The 22872-nt window shown below is 37.4% G+C and overlaps 1 protein-coding gene, 1 long non-coding RNA gene and 1 pseudogene across 11 annotated transcripts; 2 read left to right on the top strand and 1 right to left on the bottom strand.

Moving 5' to 3' along the window:
• The first annotated feature begins 2304 nt into the window (after window positions 1-2304).
• On the top strand, window positions 2305-8756 carry LOC126632310 (sulfate transporter 1.3-like). Of its 10 annotated transcripts, XM_050302676.1 has the most exons (17): window positions 2336-2448; window positions 2605-2638; window positions 2766-2876; window positions 4301-4443; window positions 4726-5079; window positions 5171-5219; window positions 5323-5530; window positions 5636-5810; window positions 5909-5974; window positions 6061-6174; window positions 6263-6379; window positions 6473-6599; window positions 6936-7222; window positions 7309-7499; window positions 7830-7915; window positions 8016-8092; window positions 8204-8756. In XM_050302676.1, the coding sequence occupies exons 5-17, from the start codon at window positions 4741-4743 to the stop codon at window positions 8345-8347; spliced, it is 1980 nt and encodes a 659-aa protein (XP_050158633.1). In that variant the 5' UTR covers window positions 2336-2448; window positions 2605-2638; window positions 2766-2876; window positions 4301-4443; window positions 4726-4740; the 3' UTR covers window positions 8348-8756. The 10 variants fall into 10 exon arrangements, with proteins under 10 accessions (XP_050158632.1, XP_050158635.1, XP_050158634.1 ...); XM_050302675.1 differs by lacking the exon at window positions 2605-2638 and having other exon boundaries at window positions 2305-2448; XM_050302678.1 differs by lacking the exon at window positions 2605-2638 and having other exon boundaries at window positions 2305-2448; window positions 2766-2881.
• Window positions 8757-9405: 649 nt separating this feature from the next.
• Window positions 9406-13206, bottom strand: LOC126632312 (uncharacterized). Its single transcript, XR_007626692.1, has 2 exons — window positions 12643-13206; window positions 9406-9678 (listed from the first exon to the last, which is right to left on the bottom strand). It is a non-coding gene; the product is annotated as an uncharacterized LOC126632312 (long non-coding RNA).
• A 2497-nt stretch (window positions 13207-15703) lies between these two features.
• LOC126633379 (uncharacterized) lies at window positions 15704-21851 on the top strand (annotated as a pseudogene).
• The last annotated feature ends 1021 nt before the right edge of the window (window positions 21852-22872 follow it).

The raw sequence follows: 22872 nt of genomic DNA, 5'->3' as shown, positions 1-22872 counted from the left end.
CTCACTTTTTTGCACGTGAAGTCGTTGAGGAAGCGGGGCATTTCTGTAATATCCATCCTGGTCGACTCTCCAACAAGACCATATGTAAACGGCGTTACGGCGGTGTGAACAAAAAGCAATTTGACCAATGACCATACAATGTAAACCGTATATCAACTGTGTACACAAGACTACATGTATTTTATTATTTTCAGAATATGAGTCATTGTCGATTTAGATTGTATATAAAGTGCTACAAACACGTGACATGTATTGAATAGATAATAATGCCACATGTTTTAGTGCAAGTTAAGTTATATTTAAAATTTTCTTCCATAAGTGAGGATGTATAAAATTATGGTAAAAATCGATCCGGTATAAGATTCAAAATCCTTCAACATAATTTTTTTTTTTGTTGAGATTACAATGACAAGAAAAAAAAGTAAAAAAATTAAACATGTATAACTAATAATAGTTGACAAGAAAAATAAAATTAAAAAATTGCTAAACCAAATACATTAAATGATTGTAATTTAAAAAAAAAACGATTTATCTATGAGGGAGAGGAAAAAAAGTGAATTAAGTCTCATAATGGGTTAGCAATAATATAATTCAAATTTATTTTTGGCCATAATCGAACCTAAGATGTCACATCCCCGCCCGGGGCGGATCACTTCCCGGGCCCGCTCCACTGCCGTAGCACGATATTGTCCGTTTTGGGCTTACCATTCCCTCACGGTTTTGTTTTTTGGGAACTCACGAGCAACTTCCAATGGGTCACCCATCTTGGGAATGCTCTGACCTCATTCTCACTTAACTTCGGAGTTCTTATGGAATCTGAAGCCAATGAGCTCCCCAAATGCCTGGTGCTAGGTAGGGATGTGAATATACATTTAAGGATCACTCCCCTGGGCGATGTGGGATGTTACAATCCACCCCCTTAGGGGCCCAACGTCCTCGTTGGCACACTTCCAGTCAGGAATTGGCTCTGATACCAATTTGTCACACACTTCGGCCCAGAGATTGGCTCTGATACCAATTTGTCACATCCCGGCCCGGGGTGGATCACTTCCCGGGCCCGCTCCACCACCGTAGCACTATATTATCTGCTTTGGACTTACCATTCCCTCACGGTTTTGTTTTTTGGGAACTCACGAGCAACTTCCCAATAGGTCACCCATCTTAGGAATGCTTTGACCTCCTTCTCGCTTAACTTCGGAGTTCTTACGGAACCCGAAACCAGTGAGCTCCCAAAAGGCCTGGTGCTAGGTAGGGATGTGAATATATATTTAAGGATCACTCCCCTGAGCGATGTGGGATGTTACATAAGACTTCTCATCAGTGTTCTAAAAATCGGTCTAGACCGCCTAGGCGCTAGGCGATGGCCAACCATCGGGATTAATGCATAATCAGGAGCAAAATCAGGACAGGGATTAGGCGGGTGCTGAGGCAGCCTAATTGGCCCTTGGGCAGCTTAGGCGGGCAACTAGGTGGCCTAGGCGGTCTGAGAATTTCAATTTTTTCCATTTTCAAACTTGAGAAAGGATGAATGCATATTAGCTGTGTTCTAGTTTTTCTAAACTTGTTGAGCTTCTAATATGTGTTCTTGCGAAGAGGAAGAAGATGAGAGAAAATTAGTTTCTCTCTCTTCCTTCCACACCTGCGTGACCACTCTCAAACTATTTAATTTAATTTTTTTATTTTTATTTGGTTTTTGTAAGTTGCTTGACTTTTCTGGGAAAAAAAAAGGCTGTCAGTCCATAGCATCGAGTATTATTGATTTTTTTCTCATTAAAAAAACATAGATCGTCAGGCTGATGTTGCCCATCTTTATGCGTCCCAATGTTCCATTTTTATTTTCATACCCACATATTTGACACTTTCATTTATCTTTAAATTCAAAATAAATTAATATGATCTCTAAAAGATATTTTATAAATTAATACTTGTGATTATTTGAACTTCATTTCATGCCACCAAATTCACTAAAGACATATATTAAATTTACTTAAATCTGTCTAGATCCCGTCTAGCTGCCTAGGCGTTAGGCTCCAGCTCACCGTCCGAATAGCTCCTAGTGTTTTTTAGAACATTACTCCACTTACAAATAAAGAAGAATATCACTGAAACGTAGTATTAAGTGACAAGTTGTAAACTCTTTGCCAACCATACATTATTTATATGTGACCTACCGTAACATTGAATCTTTGACAATTTATGTGATGTCCAAAATTCAACAAAACCATCACATCACAAGAAAAAAAGAAGAAAAATCCAAAAAGATGAATGTCTAAATTTTTTTTTAAATCTTTCTAAAATTTTAATATTAATGCTATCAAGAATAAGTGAACGTGAGTTGGGCGTCGATAAATTGTCGAAAATTCTCGCTGACCTGCAGCCTACCTGCTCAAGTTTGGTACTTTACTGACACGGGGTGATGGTTACTTAATTTTCTCAGCAACCAAACAGGTCTCTATTTTAAAGGGTTTTTAGTTTCATATTTGGGGGACTCATTGGTTTTTTGGGATTCATTGAACCTAGACAAAAATTTAGCCCTTTTCATCTGTGCCTCTTCAAAGGTTGCCCTTTTTTTTATTTTATAAATTGAATATTTCTTTTTCCCAGAAACATTACGACCATTGAGTGTGGGAAAGAGAAGGTGCAAACTCTTTGCTGGGTCTTGCCTTTTTGTGCATATTTTATTTGGTGTTTTCTGAATTCCTTTTTCCCCATTTCTTCTGCATTATTTTATTATTTTTTTGGTTCTTTTTGCCCTTTTGCAACAGGAGTTTGGCGCTTGAGTGGATTTTTATTATTTCCAGAAAGGAAGAACTTTTGGTTTTGGTGTAAATTCTTCCTCCCACTTTCAGTGGCTTGCATGAGAAGCATCTGTGGAGGTGAGGTAGTCTTTCTTTCATATATATCGTTATCATCCACTGGTCCTGATTTTTATTCTTCCCCAATTTGTTATGCATGCTTTTTCTTAGACCATTGGAGGTGGAACCATGTATCTGATTGGGAAATACTCACAAATAGAACTGGTTATATTTAAATTTGACGGTTAATCCGTTTATAACCCTGGTTTAATGCCCTTTTGTTGACGTGTTAGTATCACTCGGGTTCATTTTTTGTTAAAAGTTTGTAACTAGTTTCATCTGCGTGTATTTCCCGTATGATTTTGATTAAGGAGTGGGATTGTTTGATTGGGGTGATGTTATTCTTAAAATCAAATAGTTTAAAGATAATTGCAGTTCAATCGAATCGGTCAAATGGAATTTTAAGGAATTCTAAAGTGGCATAATTGATTCTTGAACTTTTCTGCAGAATTAGAAATAATGTAGGGTTACAACTTTTAATCCCCTTTTTTTGTTTGGAACAAAAGCACATTTTCTCTTGTGACACTAGTTTTTAAAAGTTAAAAGCCTCTTCGATGCTTCTGCTTCTGTTGTTCGTTTCATATCAGCACCAATCAATCAACACTGTGAAGAAGAAGAATACAGTACAAAAAACATTAGCTATTTAGGCGTCTCTAACACTTCTTATCTCGCTTACATCGATCGACAAGTTTGCCTCTAGTTTCAATGAAGTAGGCCCTTTTTTTCCCTCCCTCCATCCCTTCTTACGGTCTTGTTCATTTGTTTTAGGTCAGTCAATGACTCAAATCAAATCCATTGTGGTCACAAAATTCTCAAATGGTAGTTGAAAAATAAGTTAGACAACTAGGGTTTGCTTCAAATGGACCACAAAGAATTTGATTCCATTTTTTCTTCTTTTCACTGAAGTCACCGGTTAAAACTTGAAGACATCTACTTCAGGACTTGCATTTGCTGTTTGTGAGGGACTTAGGGTTGAAAAATAAGGCCTAAATAAAATAATTAAAGTGGATTTATGCATCTGGTTTTTCTAGTTGCTGCCCATCTGTGCTCAAGTCAAACATCATTTGTACTACGGTCTAGTGGTATTCTTCTTCACATGTAAGTGAGAGGTCTTAGGTTCGATTCTCGCCAAAGGCAAATTTGAACCACATTATTGCTAGCTCATTGTGAGGCTAAGCCACCCCCTCCCCTTAGTGTAGATAATGTCGTTTGTTAAAGAAAAAAAAAAAGGTCTAACATCATTTTCTAATGCATTTTATACTTCTAAGCTGTACAATTATGGAAGGGATGATGATCTGTTTGCTTACATCACTCTCCAGCAATTTAATAATCAATTTGTGGCGGGTTGGGGTTGATTATTTTGTTAAACTTTGTTTAGTTATTACTAATTATGTATTTGATGTGTAAGTGATCCACATTCACTCCTTAATTCCTTTTTTGGGCAGCTTGAAAAGTCTGCCCACAAGTACTTTTTAAGTGCTTATATAAGGGAGAGCTTTTCAGCTTCCTTCAGCAGTCTCGTAAGCCCTGTCTACATTAAAAAACAACTGTCTGCGAAGAGCCTTCTCCGGCATCCTTCTTTCATTCGGTTAGATTCAGTCTCTTCTGTAACTATCACTTTTGCCTAAAAAGTTACATCTCTTGTGACTTCGTTTGAGTCTTCGATTCTTTAAGATATTTGCATGAACTATCAAAACAATATTCCATTGGATTAGTTGGCAAAAAAACACTTTCTGCATGCCACTAGAAACTGATTCTACTTGTATATTGCAGCCCTTTGCACTCTTTCGGTATCACTTTGTTCATAATACAAGAGTCGCTACTCTGATCTGCCTGTTCATCATTTCTTTTTCTGTTTCTTGCATTACAGGTGAACTGATTATCCATGGCTTCAGTTCATTCAAACGAGGACCTCGAAGCCAAAGACATGGACTCCAGAAGCTTGTCATCTTCGCGCAATCATTCACAGGGTGCGCCATACATTCACAAAGTGGGAGTTCCCCCAAAGCAGAACCTTTTCAAGGAATTCTCAAACACTTTGAAAGAAACATTCTTTTCAGATGATCCTCTACGGCCCTTCAAGCATCAACCTAAGTCGCGAAAGTTCATCCTCGGCGTGCAGGCCATTTTTCCCATATTCGAATGGGGGAGAGGCTATAATCTATTGAAGTTTCGGGGGGATCTAATTGCCGGACTGACTATTGCTAGTCTTTGCATTCCTCAGGTAAATTGGCGGCTTAATCTATTGCAACTTAGCTAATTTATGTCATTTTCCGGTTCCATATATCTGACAATTTTCTCAACTGGAAAATCAGGACATTGGATATGCAAAACTTGCAAACTTGGCTCCCCAGTACGGATTGTGTAAGTATTTCTATGCTACTCAAGAACACACCTTCCTGTATTGTACCTGCTTTCCTTGGATGTTGTTGTCAGACTTCTCTTTTGCTTTTCAAAACCTTTACAGATTCGAGCTTTGTTCCACCATTGATCTATGCAATCATGGGCAGCTCAAGAGATATAGCCATCGGACCTGTGGCTGTGGTGTCCCTCCTGCTGGGTACACTTCTTCAGGATGAGATTGACCATGTTAAAAACCCAGATGATTACCGGCGCCTGGCCTTCACAGCTACCTTCTTTGCAGGCATCACCCAAGCCACCCTTGGGATTTTGAGGTAGCTTGATTAAGTCTTACATTTTTTTTACCTTAAACTCTCATTCTATCTGTTTCTGAAGGCCTCTCGGTCGTAATACTATACTTGTTCTATTTTTGTTACCAGGCTGGGATTCTTGATTGATTTCCTATCTCATGCTGCCATTGTTGGCTTTATGGGTGGAGCTGCCATCACAATTGCTCTCCAACAGCTTAAGGGTTTTCTCGGAATAAACAATTTCACAAAGAACACTGATATTGTCTCTGTAATGCAATCAGTATTTCGCTCAGCTCATCATGGGGTAAGCTCTATTTAGGGTTAAAATCGGAAACATCAAAGTTTTTTCTTTCACTGACTGCAACATCAAGTTACTGATCCCTGTATTACAAAATTTTGCAGTGGAACTGGCAGACAATAGTCATCGGAGTATCATTCTTATCGTTCCTCTTGCTTGCCAAATATATTGTAAGAATCCCCAAACTTTACTTCAATTCGCCTAATACAATCTGTTTGTTAGTTCTTGTCTGATTTTCACATGTTCTGGGGAGCAGGGAAAGAAGAAGAAGAATCTCTTCTGGGTTCCAGCAATCGCCCCACTGATATCTGTTATCCTGTCCACTTTTTTCGTGTACATAACTCATGCAGAAAAGGATGGGGTTGCAATTGTAAGTCCCCCGTATTATAAATGGTACTTCAGAAGAATGTTGGATTCAGTTGCAAGAAAGAGTACTTATGGTTTCTCTATGGATGTAGGTGAGACATATTGAAAAAGGAATCAATCCTCCATCTATAGATGAAATATTTTTCACTGGTCACTATCTTGCAAAGGGTTTCAAGATTGGCGTTGTAGCTGGAATGGTAGCATTGACGGTGAGCATCTCCGAGCCCATTTCCTGCCAAGAATTTTTTTTGATATCATTTCTTGTATCTTAAACCCTTTTTCTTATTGGTGTGAATTATCAGGAAGCTATAGCAATTGGAAGAACTTTTGCTTCCATGAAGGACTACCAGATAGACGGAAACAAAGAAATGGTGGCTCTAGGAACCATGAATATTGTCGGCTCAATGACTTCCTGCTATGTTGCGACAGGTGAGAAAGATACCAAATAAATTATGAATTACATACACACTAATAGTTACGAATGCTTATTTGTGCATGATAAGGGCCGAGGGGCTGTAGTCTCTTGTTCTAGGCTTCTAGCAGGCATGGACCATGTTTTCACCGCAAAAGTTTGACAAGTAAATCCGCTGAAGATGGATTGTAGATAAAGTGCATAAAAATTTGTCAAAATAATACAAATCTAGCGAACGTAGTTTGTTGATACTCTAAGGTTAAGCAATGAGCATGCTTAAAAACCTTGAACCTTGCATCTAGAGGAAGTGTGACTAAGGACATGGAACTGATTGAATGCTCTTATTCTTGCAGGTTCCTTCTCTCGCTCGGCAGTGAATTACTTTGCCGGATGCCAAACTGCAGTCTCTAATATTGTGATGTCCATCGTTGTTTTCCTAACCTTGCAATTCATCACACCTCTTTTTAAGTACACCCCGAATGCCATTCTTGCTGCCATCATTATATCTGCTGTGATCAACCTAATTGACTTCCAAGCAGCAATCCTTATATGGAAGATTGACAAATTTGACTTTGTTGCTTGCTTGGGAGCCTTCTTTGGTGTTATCTTTAAATCTGTTGAGATCGGCCTCTTAATCGCGGTAAATAAATCTATTGTTAACTGCCTTGTGTTTGAAAACTATAACATAGAGATCAGCTATCTAAGTTAACAATTGTTTCTGTCCAGGTCTCAATATCCTTTGCTAAAATCCTCTTACAAGTTACCAGACCAAGGACTGCCATACTCGGGAAGATTCCTGGGACAAATGTATACAGAAACATCCAACAGTATCCAGAAGCAACTAAGGTTCCAGGGGTTATGATTGTGAGAGTTGACTCTGCAATTTACTTCTCCAACTCCAATTACATTAAGGAGAGGTACATATGCTCTCTAGTTTATGCTCGGTTCACTTAGATTTTTGTGGTAATTCTTAAAGATGCAATAAAAAAAAGGGGTGACTGAGGACTGAAAAATCTATAAACAGAAAACTTTTGCTTGCCTTACATTGCCAAACTAAGCTGTTTCTTTTGACTTATTAAAGGTTTCGTTACTTGAATGTGCAGCATAGGGTATATAAGTCATGTTAGTTCTAGTACTCTATTTGGCCTCATCATGAAAGGAACCTAGAAATGGGCTGACATTGATGTTTTACAATCTGCTTAGGCATACTATATCTTTCGCGGTACTCAAGTTCAACTTCCTTGCAGGATATTGAGATGGTTGGTGGATGAAGAAGAACAGTTGAAAGAAGCCTACCTACCAAGCATTCAGTTTTTGATCGTTGAAATGTCACGTAAGCAGTTTTCTGATCTTTTAAACCAAATGCCGATAGGCTGATTCATTACTCTCGGTTATCTAAATTCATTTCTCATGGTGTCTTGTGTTTGTTGCAGCTGTGACTGACATCGACACCAGTGGAATTCATGCCTTGGAAGAGTTGCACAGGAGTCTCCAAAAGAGAGACATTCAGGTAAATTACACACACGCGAAATCATCATACGTCATTCTCTACTTCGGTTAACAAAATAAACTGACATTGTATGTGACATGAACTTGTCTTACCTCCAACCTTAATGTGCAGCTTGTTCTCGCAAACCCCGGACCGCTGGTGATTGATAAGATTCACGCATCCCACGTTTCAACTTTGATCGGCGAAGACAGAATCTTCCTCACAGTGGCTGAGGCCGTCTCATCCTGTTCCCCAAAATTGGTTGAAGAACCTTAAGTGTAAATGGAGTGTTTCTTGTTTGAGAGAGAAACGGGTGCACAAAGAAAGTATTGAAATGGAGAGAGAGGCTTAACAGGTTCTTCAGTTGAAAAGCGTATGGTGGGGAAGTGAATGTGAAAGTGGTGAAAGCTGAAGTGCCTGGGTCCAATGCAAGTAAAAAGTTAAAAAGATACGTAAAAACAGGTGTAAATGGTAAAAGGGTGTTCAAATTACAGGAAAAAAGTGTATAGAAGGATAATCTAATTTCTCTCTCTCTCTCTCTCTCTCTCTCTCTCTCTCTCTCAGATTGTAAACTCGGCCATCTTGCTCTGTGTAGTTTTGGATTACAAGTTACTTGACTTGTATTCCTGTTACGATTTGAAGAGTTTTGTTTCTTTCCAGTTGATAAATGCATTTTGTTCTCTTATTATCTGGTGCCTCTACGCTTGGGTTTCTTTCTAGATATAGATTTGTATGCTTTTGGATCTATATGTGCAAGTTTGGTTTTCCACTTTTACCTATCAAGATACAAGAGTTTTTTGAGTTCAAGGACATGAATCTCCTATTTTATTCCTATTAGAACCAACACCAATGGATCTTCCTATCTTTGCTATCATGATTCATTGAGATTCAGTTCTGCATTGCTTCGATTTATCCCTACCAAAGAAGAAAAGTGTCGCAGTGACGGAATGGTCACACAAAACATGGTGGGTCTTGGTACCTTAGTTGCAAAGGTTTCAACACCACCAACTATATATCCTATAGTTGGTGGTGATAATTACCAAAAAACGTAACTTTAGATATGATACTGAGTTAAAAAAAAAACTTATGTATGAAGGTATGAAAATCACTATACTTCAAGATAGAAAAGTGAGAATTACCCTAAACATTTATATCTCAACAATACACACATGTGATGTGAGCTATAGAAGCAAATCCCAACTCAGTCCCCACCCATGTCATTTGTCAATTCTTGGAGCCAATAAAATGCCGGTGGATGATTAATTGACGACCATTTTATGCTTGGAGTTGGAGATCAAAGGTGCCCAAGAATGCAAAGGGTCTCATTAGATACGTGGGCTTCAATTTATTTTATTTTTATTTATTTATTTAAAAAAAAAGGAACATAGAAGTATTTCAACCTATCTCTAGCCATCATCGTGTGATTCACCAGTATTAGGAATTGAACCCAAAATATACCGTGTGGACCACTGGACTACCGTGTAGTGGTTTAGGTGTGCTTCTAATTGTGCATGGAAAATTCTCTCTTGTTTTAGTTTACAGGAAAGAGTTGAAAAAAACTAACCTTGAGAAGGAGCATTTCTAACCAAGCTAGAGGAAGGCGCACCCTATATGAAATAGAGCAATATAAATATCATAATATAGTTTTGCAAAATAGATGAACACAGTGTTTTCGATAAATCATGAAATATTCACAATAATGATTAAAGGGATAAACGATCTCCAATTTTAGTGACTTTTGTAAAGATAATCTATGAATGAGAACGTAAAAAAAGGAATAAGCCCAAATTAATAGTTGCGTCGTATTAATTTACTAACTGGTTATATACAAATACAAAATAGCTAATGAAGTCTTAAAGTTTTCTACGGTAAGCATTGTAGAACTATAGTATATGGCGTTGAAAATTAATTAAAAAAATCACAAAGTTAGTATGAAACTTGGCCTACACTAGTTATTGGTACAAAAGCATAAAACCTTACATATTATTTATGGATGTGTATCGAACCCTAGGTAACGGAGTGATTGCTGCTGGAGTCATAAACATAGGAATTGCTTTTGAGGGATCAATACATACGATTACAAAATGGTGTTGTTAAATTAAAGGAAATCAAGCGGAATCATCTTCGTAATTCGTTTGGAAGTGCTGAAAGCACTTTTAAGAAAGTACTGCCCAAACGAATCATGCATCCAATTGTAATTAGCACATAATTCTTATATAAATAGGGATTTATATCATCTTATATATTGTAATATTTCACACACATCAATACAAGGAATCATATCTCTACATCTAGTAATATTCCATTGTTTGATTGCGTCCAAGTAGCATGAGAATATTACACTATATGAAACGATATCTAATCTCGATGAAAATAAAGGTGACGCTTAAAAACCTTAAATCTAGTGTCATCAGGAAAAAAAAAAAAGGCTTTTTCTAATTAGCATCTCACATAATGTTGAATACATCTCACATCACTTTGGTCCCTGATATTGAAAATCAATAGAATTGGTCTTTAAGATTGTCCACCATCCATTATTTTGGTTATTCCATTAAGTGTCTCATAGCTCTTAGTCGAAAGTTTGGGCAATTTTCAAAGCTTCGTAACTCAATCGTTTCTTAACCGAATTCAACTCATACTATATCAAAATGAAGATAGGAAAGTGTAGAATTCGATTATACCTATTTGGAAGCCCAATGGTTGTCGAAGATGGCTGGAAAATAGCCTGAAATGTGACTGGTTCGCGGGAAAACCAGAAAACTCGCTGGAAACTAGGTAAACTTTAAACGTTCATAACTTCTTCAATACTCTATGAAATCGAGTGATTCAAAAACGAAAATCATACTTCTCGATGTGACTAAGAGAATAGTACCTTTATTGATGGCTAATTAGCAATGGTTTGGCTGAAAAATAGCTCGAAAGTGGCTAACTCGAGACCAAGACAGCCACTTTTGAGCCGTTTTTCGACAAAAAAAGGGCGAGTTAGCTGTCGAGAAAGATACCATTCTTTTTGTCTTGTTGCGAAGTATGATTTTTGTTCTTGAATCACTCGATTTCGTTGAGTATTGAAGAAGTTATGAACGTTTAAAGTTTACCCAGTTTCCGGCGAGTTTTCCAGTTTTCTCACGCACAAGTCATCTTTCAAGCTATTTTCTGGCCATATATGGCAACCATTGGACTTTCAAATAGGTATAATCTTGTTATACACTTTCCTATCTTCATTTTGATATATTATGGGTCGAATTTGGTTAAGAAACGATTGAGTTACGAAGCTTTGAAAATTGCCCAAACTTCAGGCCAAGAGCTCCGGGACACTTAACGGAGTTTTTAACAGAATGACCAAAATAATGGTTGGTGGACAATCTCAGGGACCATTTCTATTGATTTTCAATCTCAGGGACCATAGTGATGTGTTATGCAAATCTCATGGACCATTTCGGCTATAAAGCCTTTATCTTCTTCAAAACCCTCCATTATAGAATAAACCTTAAACAATGAAATTACAAACACGTTGATTGAAAAAAATTATTATTTTTGATGAATAGAACATGAAGTCGATGTTTCGGAAGCTTCACATGAGGTAAGACTTCATATTTTTCATTGTTTTAGTGATTTCAATGACATCAACATGCCTATAGCTGCGTTATGAATGATATCCCTTGAAAAAGTATTGTTGGTGATGAGAATCACACACCTAATAAACCTGGTCATATCTGATCACAAAAATCTAAAGATGTGAATGTGGGGTGTAAAAAAAAAAAAAAATATATATATATATATATATAGGCTTTTTGCCAAAATGGTCTTTAAGATTTGCATAACTCCTCACTTTGGTCCCTGAGATTTGAAATCAATAGAAGTGGTCGATGAGATTGTCCACTATCAATCATTTTGATTATTCCACGAAAAATTATGTTAAATAAGGATCAAAATGACAAAATACCCTCAATTTAACAAACACTAGGGCAAAATGATTTGACAAAAAACTGAGGGTATTTTTGTCATTCACTCTTATTTAATGAAGATTTTTCATGGAATGATCAAAATAATTGATGATGAACAATCTCATGAATCACTTCTATTGATTTCAAATCTCATGGACCAAAGTGAGGAATTGTGCAAATCTCAGGGACCATTTTGGCTAAAAAACCTATATATATATATATTTGCACCTAAGATGTGAAAAGTATGGGGTATATGTATAAAATTTGGGTTGTATGTTGAGAGCGTGGGGTGTGAAAGTATTATGAAAAAATATATGGGTGTCTTAAAATAAATTTTAATAGAAAAATAAATATGGAGTGCATTAAGTATGTACATGTATTCACAGTGTTAATAAAACAAGCAAAAAAGAATTGCCATGAAAAGCTTGAAAAAAAAAATCTAATTTCTGATTATTCTGTGCTTAATTGTTTCATCCTTTTACTGAATGCCAAAGTCCCTCTGTGTACATAATCTAGTTGAAGTGGGTTGATCTCACCCATACATCACCTACATATCAAATTCACACTAAATTTGAAGTCTATAAAATGATTGCAAATTTATTAAACTAGACAAATTATTTGCCATACCTGCAGAGCCTTTTTTGGTCCAAATTCTGCAAAATCTGCTTGCAGGGCAAGGATAAAGTCTTCTTCTCATGTCTGTAGAAAGCTGGCTAACTAGTTACAAGTTCTCGCATCCCATTTAACCAAATCGCAGGTATAAGTTTTCTGTTGAGAGAAAATAACAAGATAAGGAATAAGAGAGAGAGAGTACTAGTGTGGTCTTATTTATATATGATTGGAGAGAGAGAGAGAGAGAGAGAGAGAGAGAGGAAGAATAGGTCCGGTTTTAAGTGGTGGGATGAGAGTAAGCAGGTAATTAAGTGGAGAGTGGGATCCCCATCAGAAACCCAGCACCAAAAAGTAGAGATAATTCTAATAAAGTATGCACAAATAGGAAAAAAGGCTGATCATTTTGCATAAGGGATAAGATTTGGGTTTTATAAAAATCTGGATCCTTACGATCTCTATGCTCACATTGGAAATTCCCACATCCCTCTCAAGTTCTTAATTGTGCCATTGACTCCATTAACCAAGCCTTATTTAAGATACAATTAGGTTACTCGGAGAGACGAGGTTTTAACGTAAGATCTCTAATACAGGGGTAGCTGGTCTTGATCACATGAGCTATAAACGTCTTGCATAGATGACAATGAAATTAAACAAGTGATATGCTACTTTGTCAGTGTCATAAACCATTTTATATGCAGAATGATGGCACATGCAGGTTGGCAGGAAGTGAAAACAACTGCTTTTTAGGGATGTTTAAGCAGAAGGAAACAAGAGGATTTGGTTTTACTTCGTTGGTATTGAATGAACGTAGATGCAAAGGAAGCTACATGCATTTTTAAGGGTATGCATATTCAGGTAATGACAAAAGTCTTGCGATATAAAGTGATAGGGTCCTGGCAGCACGGGATACTATTCTTTTTTCTCTCTTTCTTTACATGATACGATTCTCCGTAACTTAGGCACAAATAAACCTTCTGCATATGGAGAGATTTTTCAATGTGATCCGAATACGAAGTAGTATACCACATGTTATTATGTAAATGGTGGGATATGTGTGTTAAAAAGTTAATAACTTAAAAAGTAAAATTTTTCACTACTTATATAAAAACACATGATGTATCATCCGTGTTCCGTCACAATGAAATTTTTTCTCGCGTGGAGTATATGGACTCATTATTCATTGCAATGCTCAATCATATTGCTGCTTATCAGTTGTTGGATTTGTGGATAAATTAAGGTGCCAGTTCCACTACAAACTCTAACATACGCAGAGCCATCTCTAAGATTTCGAGGATCGTGTGCTAAATTTATAAAATGACCCCTCCTTAAGATGATTGTTTTTTAGAAAAGTAGGAAAATGTATTGATGTTAGAAAGCAATAACTTAAATAAAAACAAACTTTAGGATCACTTATTGTAAGTTTACAAATGTCATTAAATATCAAGTAAAAAGAAATACAAACATAACCTTCACTAAATAATCAAACGCATTTCAATCTTTAATAACCAAACAAGAAAAAAGTTTCAAAAGCTCTAACTTTAAATTTTCACTTGAATATATAAATTATTATTTACTAAAATTGAAAAAAAAATCGTTTTTTAGGTTTTGTTATTAGCACTCTAAATATCTCATTGTGTACTTCAAATTTTTATAGTTAGAAAGAAAAAAGTTTACCCTTATGAGGATCGAAGAGCTTAGTGTGAAACGTTAAGGAAGAAAGAAAGTTTGTATCACTTCTTTTCTATAGTGATTGAAATTTCGTTGCTATGTCAGAAGAGAAGAAGAATAGGTATTTTCACATCCTCATTTGCCTTTGTAGGGTGGGTTTTTTTTTTTTTTTTTAAATTACCCTGATGCAGGTCTCTGTGTAACAAACTATTACTGACTTTTGTAATGTCAATCAGATATTGGGGCAGAAAGGGGAATTTGAAACCTCGTTCTCTTGAGATAGTCCTATTGGAACTTAACTCTCTGTATGGGTTGCCCTCTAGTTGGTCCTTTTGTTCAGATGAGGATCCTCTCCGGATCCTCACATACCATATGTTTATTGTACATCATACGATCAGTTTTCATTAGTTACTGTTTGTGTTTAATTTTAAATAAAAATTTTATAATAATTTTTGACTGTACGATACATTAAATTAAGGAAACCGTTTTGTTCTACCTTCATTGGGTATAAGCTAAGTAAATCACATATGCTAATTGTGTTAAAAGTATAAAATTTAGAAAACCCATGGGCTCATCTGGACTCTTTTTACTGGGCCAACTTAATCCAATTTTGGAGATCACTCGAACCGAGTAAGCAAGTAAACGGGTTAAAAAACGAGTAAATGGATAAACGGTTATAAATAAATGGATTTATAAAGGGTTTTTATATTAACATCATACAAAATGTTGAATGCATCCCACATTAAAATTTAATATTAAATGACTTATTTACTCCACTATGCAATGACAATTTTGACCTTATTAGGTTTTAAAAAAAAATAAAGATTTATAAATACACCAAAAATCACTTTTAGCGTATTATTTATCTTCTCAACTATCAAACATGTTGATTAAGAAAAATTGTTTTTGACGAATGGAACACTAAATCGATGTTTCAGGAGCTTTACATGAGGTAAGACTTCATAGTTTTCATTGTTTTAGTGATTTCGATGACATCGATAATTATTTAATCTTGCGTTTGCTACATTATTTAAACTTCTATATTCATATTCATTTTTTAGTGTTCATATGGTTAGATTCAACCCCTGAAAATTAAAAATGAGTGTTATAAGATTTGAGAAATGTGGGGTGTAAAGAAAATGTGGGGTGTATGTACAAAATATAAGATGTATATTGAGAATGTGGGGTGTGGGGGATTATGGGAAAGTAAGTGAGGTGTATTAAGATAATTTTTAAGTGAAAAAGAAAATATGAGGTGTATTAAGTTTGTGGGGTTTATTCAACAATATGTGAAATGTTAATATAATTAACCTTTATAAATAGTTATGTATCGTTTAAACAATTACCTAATAAGTATCCTGTTATGCAAGTATAAACATTATGATTATGATGTAAATAACCGCGGTTACCGATAGAAAGATCAGATTAATACACAAAGACCCACCTTCAGCGGTGGGTGACAAAACAAACACATCAATGGCTCTGCTCTCAGCTTTCCGCTTCCGCCACTTACCGCCACTGTTCGCCGTAGCTTCCACTTCACTTCCCCTTCTCTCCCACCTCACTCCCAATAGTCTCAAACTCCACCCTCGCTCCCCGCTCTATTTACCCTCTTGCCACTCCTCTACTTTCACCAACTCTTCCCCGGACAAGACCCAGTCGCAGACCCAGACGCTGCTTCTCAGCAGAGACGAGCGAGCACTGAGTGGGTCCCAGCATCAGGAGAGCACGAGCACAATTGCGGCAATCGTGACGTCACTTGGAGGCCCACCCGCTGCAGTTGGGATCGTACGGTTGTCGGGGCCGTCCGCCGTGGCCATTGTCGGCCGCGTCTTCCGTCCGAGCAAGAAGAAGACGAAGAGGAAGAGCACGTGGCGACCCACCAGCCATGTGGTGGAGTACGGCGTCGTTTCGGACCCCAACGGCAATGTCGTCGACGAGGTACTCTACTAATTTGAAGTTTCCGCATTCAGTGAAATGCAATAGAAATTTGAAGTATGTGAATGATGATAACATGAGTAGGGCGTCGTTTTGCTTGGGTTTAGGTTTTGGTTGTGCCCATGTTGGCGCCAAGGTCTTACACGCGGGAAGATGTCGTGGAACTCCAGTGCCATGGGACCCAAGTGTGCCTCAATCGTGTTCTCAGAGCTTGTGTTGAAGCTGGAGCAAGGCTCGCCGAACCAGGTCCACATTCTTAGCTCAAAACTGTTCGAACCTTTTGAATTTTCGGTTTCAAATGTTTGAGCTTTTCGAATTGAACTTATGCAAGGACTAGAGGGCAGGCACCACATTTTCCCAACACTAAATGTGTTTTTGTGTGTGTTTGTTTTCGCAATTCAGGCGAGTTTACTCTTCGCGCCTTTCTCAATGGCCGGTTGGACCTTACGCAAGCTGAAAATGTTGACAAACTCATTTCAGCCAAGTCTGTGGCTGCAGCGGATGCGGCACTGGCTGCTATCCAGGCATGTGTCTTTGTATGCCTGTGTAATATATGTGTTTCATAAACTAATTCCGTAATTATGTAAGCCCTAGTTGGGGGAAATAATAATCAACCTGGAAAAAAAAATTTAACATTGGCAGGGTGGCTTTGCTTCTATGGTTAAATCTATAAGAGCTCAGTGCATTGAGCTGCTCACGGAAATTGAAGCCCGTTTGGATTTTGATGATGAGATGCCACCGCTTGATACAATTGAAATTGTGAATAGAATAAATTCCATGTCGCAAGATGTTGAGAGTGCTCTGGAGACAGCCAATTATGACCAACTTCTGCAATCTGGATTACAGGTACAAATGAAAATTGGATTTCTTACATTTCTTCATTGGTTGATGGATATTGTATGGTAATCTAGTGTATAGCTTAAGATAACCCAGGTCATGCTACTTTATGTATATCATATGCTAATCTAACTGAACCCTGATGTTGATGTTTTCTCTTCAATTTACACAGACTTTATATTGAGTTTTTATTGTTAATAGCCAAAATTTAACCCCAGATTTCGTAAATGTCACAATAGAACTTTCAAATATGGCCAAAAACTCAGTGAGTAGTCTCAAATGCCATCAAGATCCAAACCCAATTACACAGAAAAGCCAAAGCACTTGAATAGTTCTTCTCTGCATCATTGTTCCACGAGGGGAGCAGTGCAGGTGTTATTGAAGTTGCAGTTAACTAGCCAAGTACAGACTTGCAAATTCGCCACTCAGGTCTGAAATTCAATCGCTATCGTTGATACATGCCCGTTGCGGCATAATATTCTTTGTACAATCGTCTGTTAAGACATAATATTGGTTGAGGTTTCCAACTCATTGGAATCAAAATTCCAGTCTGATTATTGTAGACCAAAGGACAGATATTTAGAACAATAACAGTTTTCTCAAGAGGATCATTCATATTTTTTATGGAACAAAATTTGGAATGCTCATGTCCCTCCAAAACTTAAGGTGTCTGCTTGGAGGATATGTCTTGATATAATTCCTACAATGGTCTCTAGCAAAGAAGTGTATCCCTTTGACAACAGGTGTGTTCTGTGTGGAGCTAATGGTGAATGCAGTTTGGCTTCTTGTTATGGAGTGCCCTTTTTCCAAGTGCATCTAGTTATCTCCCAATTTGGGAATTCCTCCTATCAGGGATTTTGCTTTCTGAATACAAAACTGGGCTCTTGAGGTTAACAGTGTCCCAAAGAAGTATGACTTTGATTGTTTTATGAGAATGCTCTGAGCAATATGGAATGCAAGAAACACGAAATTGTGGGAGGGCAAGTGTGTAGCCCTGAATGTTTTCGCTTCTTAGGCAATTGGCTGGTGGCAAGAGTTCTTGAAGGTGGCTTTTCCTCACAGTGAGCCCTCACCCCATGCTCCTCTCCCAAATTGGTCCCCCCCCCCCAAGTTGTTGTCTATCATCAATGTCGATGGAGCTTGAAATAAGTCTATCTATCAGGGTGGTGTTGGAGTTATAATCAGAAATTCTGAAGGTGCTTTCATTGGGGATGTTAGTAAATTGTTCGATTGTGTTTTCTCCCTGTGCATGCGGAAGCTTTGGCTGTCAGGCAAGGTTTGATTTTGTCAGTTGAGAGGGGCAATCAAAATATCATTATTGATAGAGATTCTCTCTAGATCACCGTGGCGGTTCAAGACTCTTCCTGACCTCTCTCCAATGGACCGATAGCGGAAGATACGAAGGCCCTCATGCATTCGATCATTGGAGCTTCTTCTTCCCATGTTCGCCGCCAAGCAAACAAAGTTGCTCATTGCCTGGCAAGAGCAGCTGTCCTCAACAATGGCATCTGTACTTGGTTCGAGGAACCTCCCGATGTCATTTAGGATGTGGTTTTTTGGGAGAGTCTCCACTCTAATTTACTGAATTAGCCTTTGGCTTTCGAATGAAATTCTGCCACTTTTGATAAAAGAAAAAATAAAAAAGAGGAACATTCGAATTTAGGGCTAGAAATATGTAACTACCAATAAAAAGAAAAAAGAGATCCGCGGACCCTGTCTAATTAATCTAATTTATCTATAACACCTCTTAGCAAGTTCTGAATTGTACCAGAATAACCTCACAAACGAATCAAAAACGAAACAAAAGGGTGTGCAAAAATGCTGCCCAAGAATCTTCCCAATTCCTATACCTAAGGAGAAGAAAGGATACCATGAACCGATCACATTGTTCATTGTACAATCTAGTTGGGTTTTACCCCTGAGGTTTATTTGGTTTTAATTTTGAGGGTATTTAGGTCTATTTAAAGAGGTCGCACTTGGTGTGATGGCAAGTGCCTTCGCCCATGAGCGGTAGGTCTTGGGTTCGAGACTTGGGAGCAGCCTCTCCATAAATGGGGGTAAGGCTAGCCGACATTCACCTCTCCCAGACCCTGCGTAAAGCGGGAGCCTTGTGCACTGGGTACGACCTTTTTTTTTTTAGGTCTATTTAAGTTGGTTTTCTGCTATACCTGAAAGTTTTTCTAAAAGGTGACATTTATGAAATTTGGGGCTAACTTTTGGCTAGTAATGATCAAAACTTGGGGCGGTTACACTGTTGTTTATTTTCCTCGTTTAAACTTGAAATCCACTGCTCTAAATGGGACTGCTTTTTCTGTTTATTATTGTAATATTGGTTTGCTTCCATGATATCCTTTGTATCTTTAAAAGATTATATACATTTGTCTTTTGTGTTCTCATTTCCTGCAGTGTGATTTTTCGAGCTCATTAAATCTTGCAGATAGCAATTCTGGGCCGTCCAAATGTTGGGAAGTCAAGTCTCCTCAATGCTTGGAGCAAAGTATGTGGTGACTATTTTAGTTTTTTCGGGCATGATTGCTTGTTTTCTTAATGAATTGCTGGCGTGGCCTACACTAAAATAGTAATGATCGCCTCATATCATTTTTCCCCTTTTGCTTGTCAACGGTTGTTTTTTGCAAAACCACTGTGCGTAAGTGATTTTGGAGTGAATTTTCCCTCTGTCTTGATTGAGATGGCCTTTGACATACCAACTAGTATAATATTACATATGAAGCTCTTTGTAGAACTGTATCTTCTGTAATAATCCCCAGAAAAATTGTTATAAAGGAAGGTATTCTAAATAAGTTGTATAGGCATATGCCTATATGAAAATGAATCTCATAGCCATGAAAACCTTTTGTTTCTATAAGCAAAGTTGGGGGTTATATGAAAATAACTTTCATAACCATGAAATTGTCTCTTATTGAATAAATCTGACTGGAAGCTAATTGCTATTACTTTCTTTTTGTACTTCTTTCAGTGAGTTTTGAGATGAGTAATACATTTAAGGGCTCATTTGGTACACATGATTGGATTGGAATGGATAAAAAGGTCGGTTGAAGGGAGAAATTATAAAATTATGACAACCTAGAGGATAAAAGATGGATTGCTCATGAAGAAAATTTATTCACTCCAATCCTCCGTAAAATGGTAGGAATTCCTTCATAGTTAGTCCTCTTCTAATACCTCCAAATGAGAAACCATTCATTTCCACCTTGAATGTACCTTTAAAATAAGGAGTTATCCATTCCATTCTAATCATGTGTACTTATAAAGTGGACTTCAAACGAAGTAGTTTAGTAGAAACACAAATGTATTTGTAAGAGGAACAATAGACATTTAAAAAAAAAAAACCATTGTTTTCATAAATGTGGTCCTTCTTCTTTTGGTTCGTTCCTTCTGTTCTGTTTAGCCATTAATGGAAGTATGAGATGTTATTGAGTAGCACATTTTAATTTTAGCGTGCAGTCTGAGAGAGCAATAGTTACAGAAATTGCTGGGACCACTCGAGATGTGGTTGAAGCCAGTATCACAGTTCATGGCATTCCTGTAACCCTTCTCGATACAGCGGGCATTAGGGAAACCAATGACATTGTGGAGAAAATTGGTAAGGCTATCCGTCTTTGCACTCTTGATGTTTAAAGATCCGCTGATTTGAAACCAGAATTACAAGCCAACCTTACTTAGTGCCTAAGTTTCCTTTTCAATAGCATAAGATTTCATTTAGTTTCAATGGTCCATTGAGCATTAGTTAAATAATTCTCTCCTATGTTTAGTTTATTGGCGAGGAATGTTGTGCATATTGCTTGATGTATGGTGGCCGTATCATGGCACTCCCGTTGGAAATGCTTATCCATTTCTCGACTATCTTTATCACAGGTGTGGAGAGGTCTGAAGCAGTTGCTATGGGTGCTGATGTTATTATAATGGCAGTAAGTGCTGTTGATGGCTGGACTCCAGAAGACACTGAACTTTTAAATAGAATACAATCTAATAAGGTTTTCTATCATGCGCTGAATCATATAAAATGTACATTTCTCTGTTTATCAATCATTCTGTTTTTTACTCAAAAGTATATAAGAAATTGTTGTCTCCTACAGAAATCTACTGGATCCTCCACCCCCATGATCCTTGTAATTAACAAAATCGACTGTGTTCCATCTGATTGCATGGAGGGGATTGGAAAGAATATCGCTTCGTTCAGTAAGCATGTTTTGACATCTGCTGTCACTGGTCAAGGAATCCAGGGTTTAGAGACGGCAATATTAGAGATTGTTGGTCTTGACAAAATTTCTGTGGGGAACCGCAAATGGACTGTAAACCAGGTCAGCTATGTGTATATCTGCGTGTCTGTTCTGTTTTTAATTACCATAATTGCAACGTTCTCTCTTGCCATTTACTCAGATTTGAAGGAAAAAAAATGCAGTGACTAGTTTAGATTGATCTTATGATTCAAGGTTGATTCTCATTGTTGTATTAAATTTTGACGACTTGTCAGAGACAATGCGAGCAGCTAGTTCGGACCAAGGAGGCGTTTGTGAGGTTGAAATCTTCAATAGAAGAGGAAATGCCATTCGACTTCTGGACAATTGATTTGAGGGATGCGGCAATGGCCCTAGGGCAAATAAGCGGAGAAGACATTTCCGAGGAGGTTCTGTCCAACATTTTTGGCAAATTCTGTATTGGTAAATAGAAGATGCCTAGAGCTATTATTTGATCCATACAAAGTTCTGTAGCATGTTAGATTACATAAGATGAGAAAGACAACTTATTATCTCCGGTAATTACAGTTTGGTCCTTATGACGCAGCAGTCTACATGTGTAGTCCTTACGACCCATCTGGCATGTGCGGATGGCCAATTTATTCGCCATCCGCGCCCCATGTCGTGCACGCATAGAGCCAATACCTCCTACGCGGATGGCCAGTTCATTCCCCATCCCCAACCTTTCTACTGATAAATTTCCAAGGTGTTAATTAACGCTTGCCATAGAACTAGAAGTTTAGACCGGCTTCTCGCTTGGAAGCCTTGGGTATGTTAAATTTTGAAGCATCGGTGAAAGTACTGTTCCCAAATTATAGAGGGCAATTGGGGTAAAAGGAAAACAGGCAATGAACAGTAAATCATTTCGTACTTTTTTAGAAATTAAGTATTTGTCTAATAGTTGTATGGGCCAATGATTTATAATTTAGACTAGACTTTACGTCTCTGAGCTTACGCGTGCATAATAACTCGTCAACATAAGACATTTTTTGTTGAAGCCAAAATGTTTCTAGTTTCTGAAGCATGTTTACAGCTTCTGGCACAGAACTTTTGGTGTTTCCATACTTCCATCTTCAGGATCATCTCATTCCCCTTCTTGTCCCTCTTTTTCTAATGTTGCATTTTGAAAATTGTCATGTTCCAAAACTAATGCAGATCTTTGTATCTATACTAATTTTGCAATGCACATCACGTTTATGAATCGTCACTCAATCGTGTCCAAGATCGTGAGCTTGAAAATGGTTCGTCCCCATATTTAGTTTCTAACCTTCTCTTGAATACGTTTGTCCAAAAAAAAAAAAAAAAAAAAAAAAACCTTCTCTGGAATAAGAACCACTTTTCACCAAAAATAAAGCAAAGGAAAACACTGCTGAATAAAAATTGACTTGGACTAGCTACCAAAAATCAATTGCAGCACAAGGCTTCTTTGAATTCTTTGGAATTCTTAGACCTCAACTGTCTTTTCATTTTTTTTTATAATTATTATTATTATTTTATTTAAAGAGCAAGGATCACTCAATAATTTAAATAACGTAGTCTCTTG

The sequence above is a fragment of the Malus sylvestris genome, chromosome 8 (genome assembly GCF_916048215.2).
Source record: "Malus sylvestris chromosome 8, drMalSylv7.2, whole genome shotgun sequence".
NCBI lineage: Eukaryota > Viridiplantae > Streptophyta > Magnoliopsida > Rosales > Rosaceae > Malus > Malus sylvestris.
This window is presented reverse-complemented; position numbering and strand designations above follow the sequence as displayed.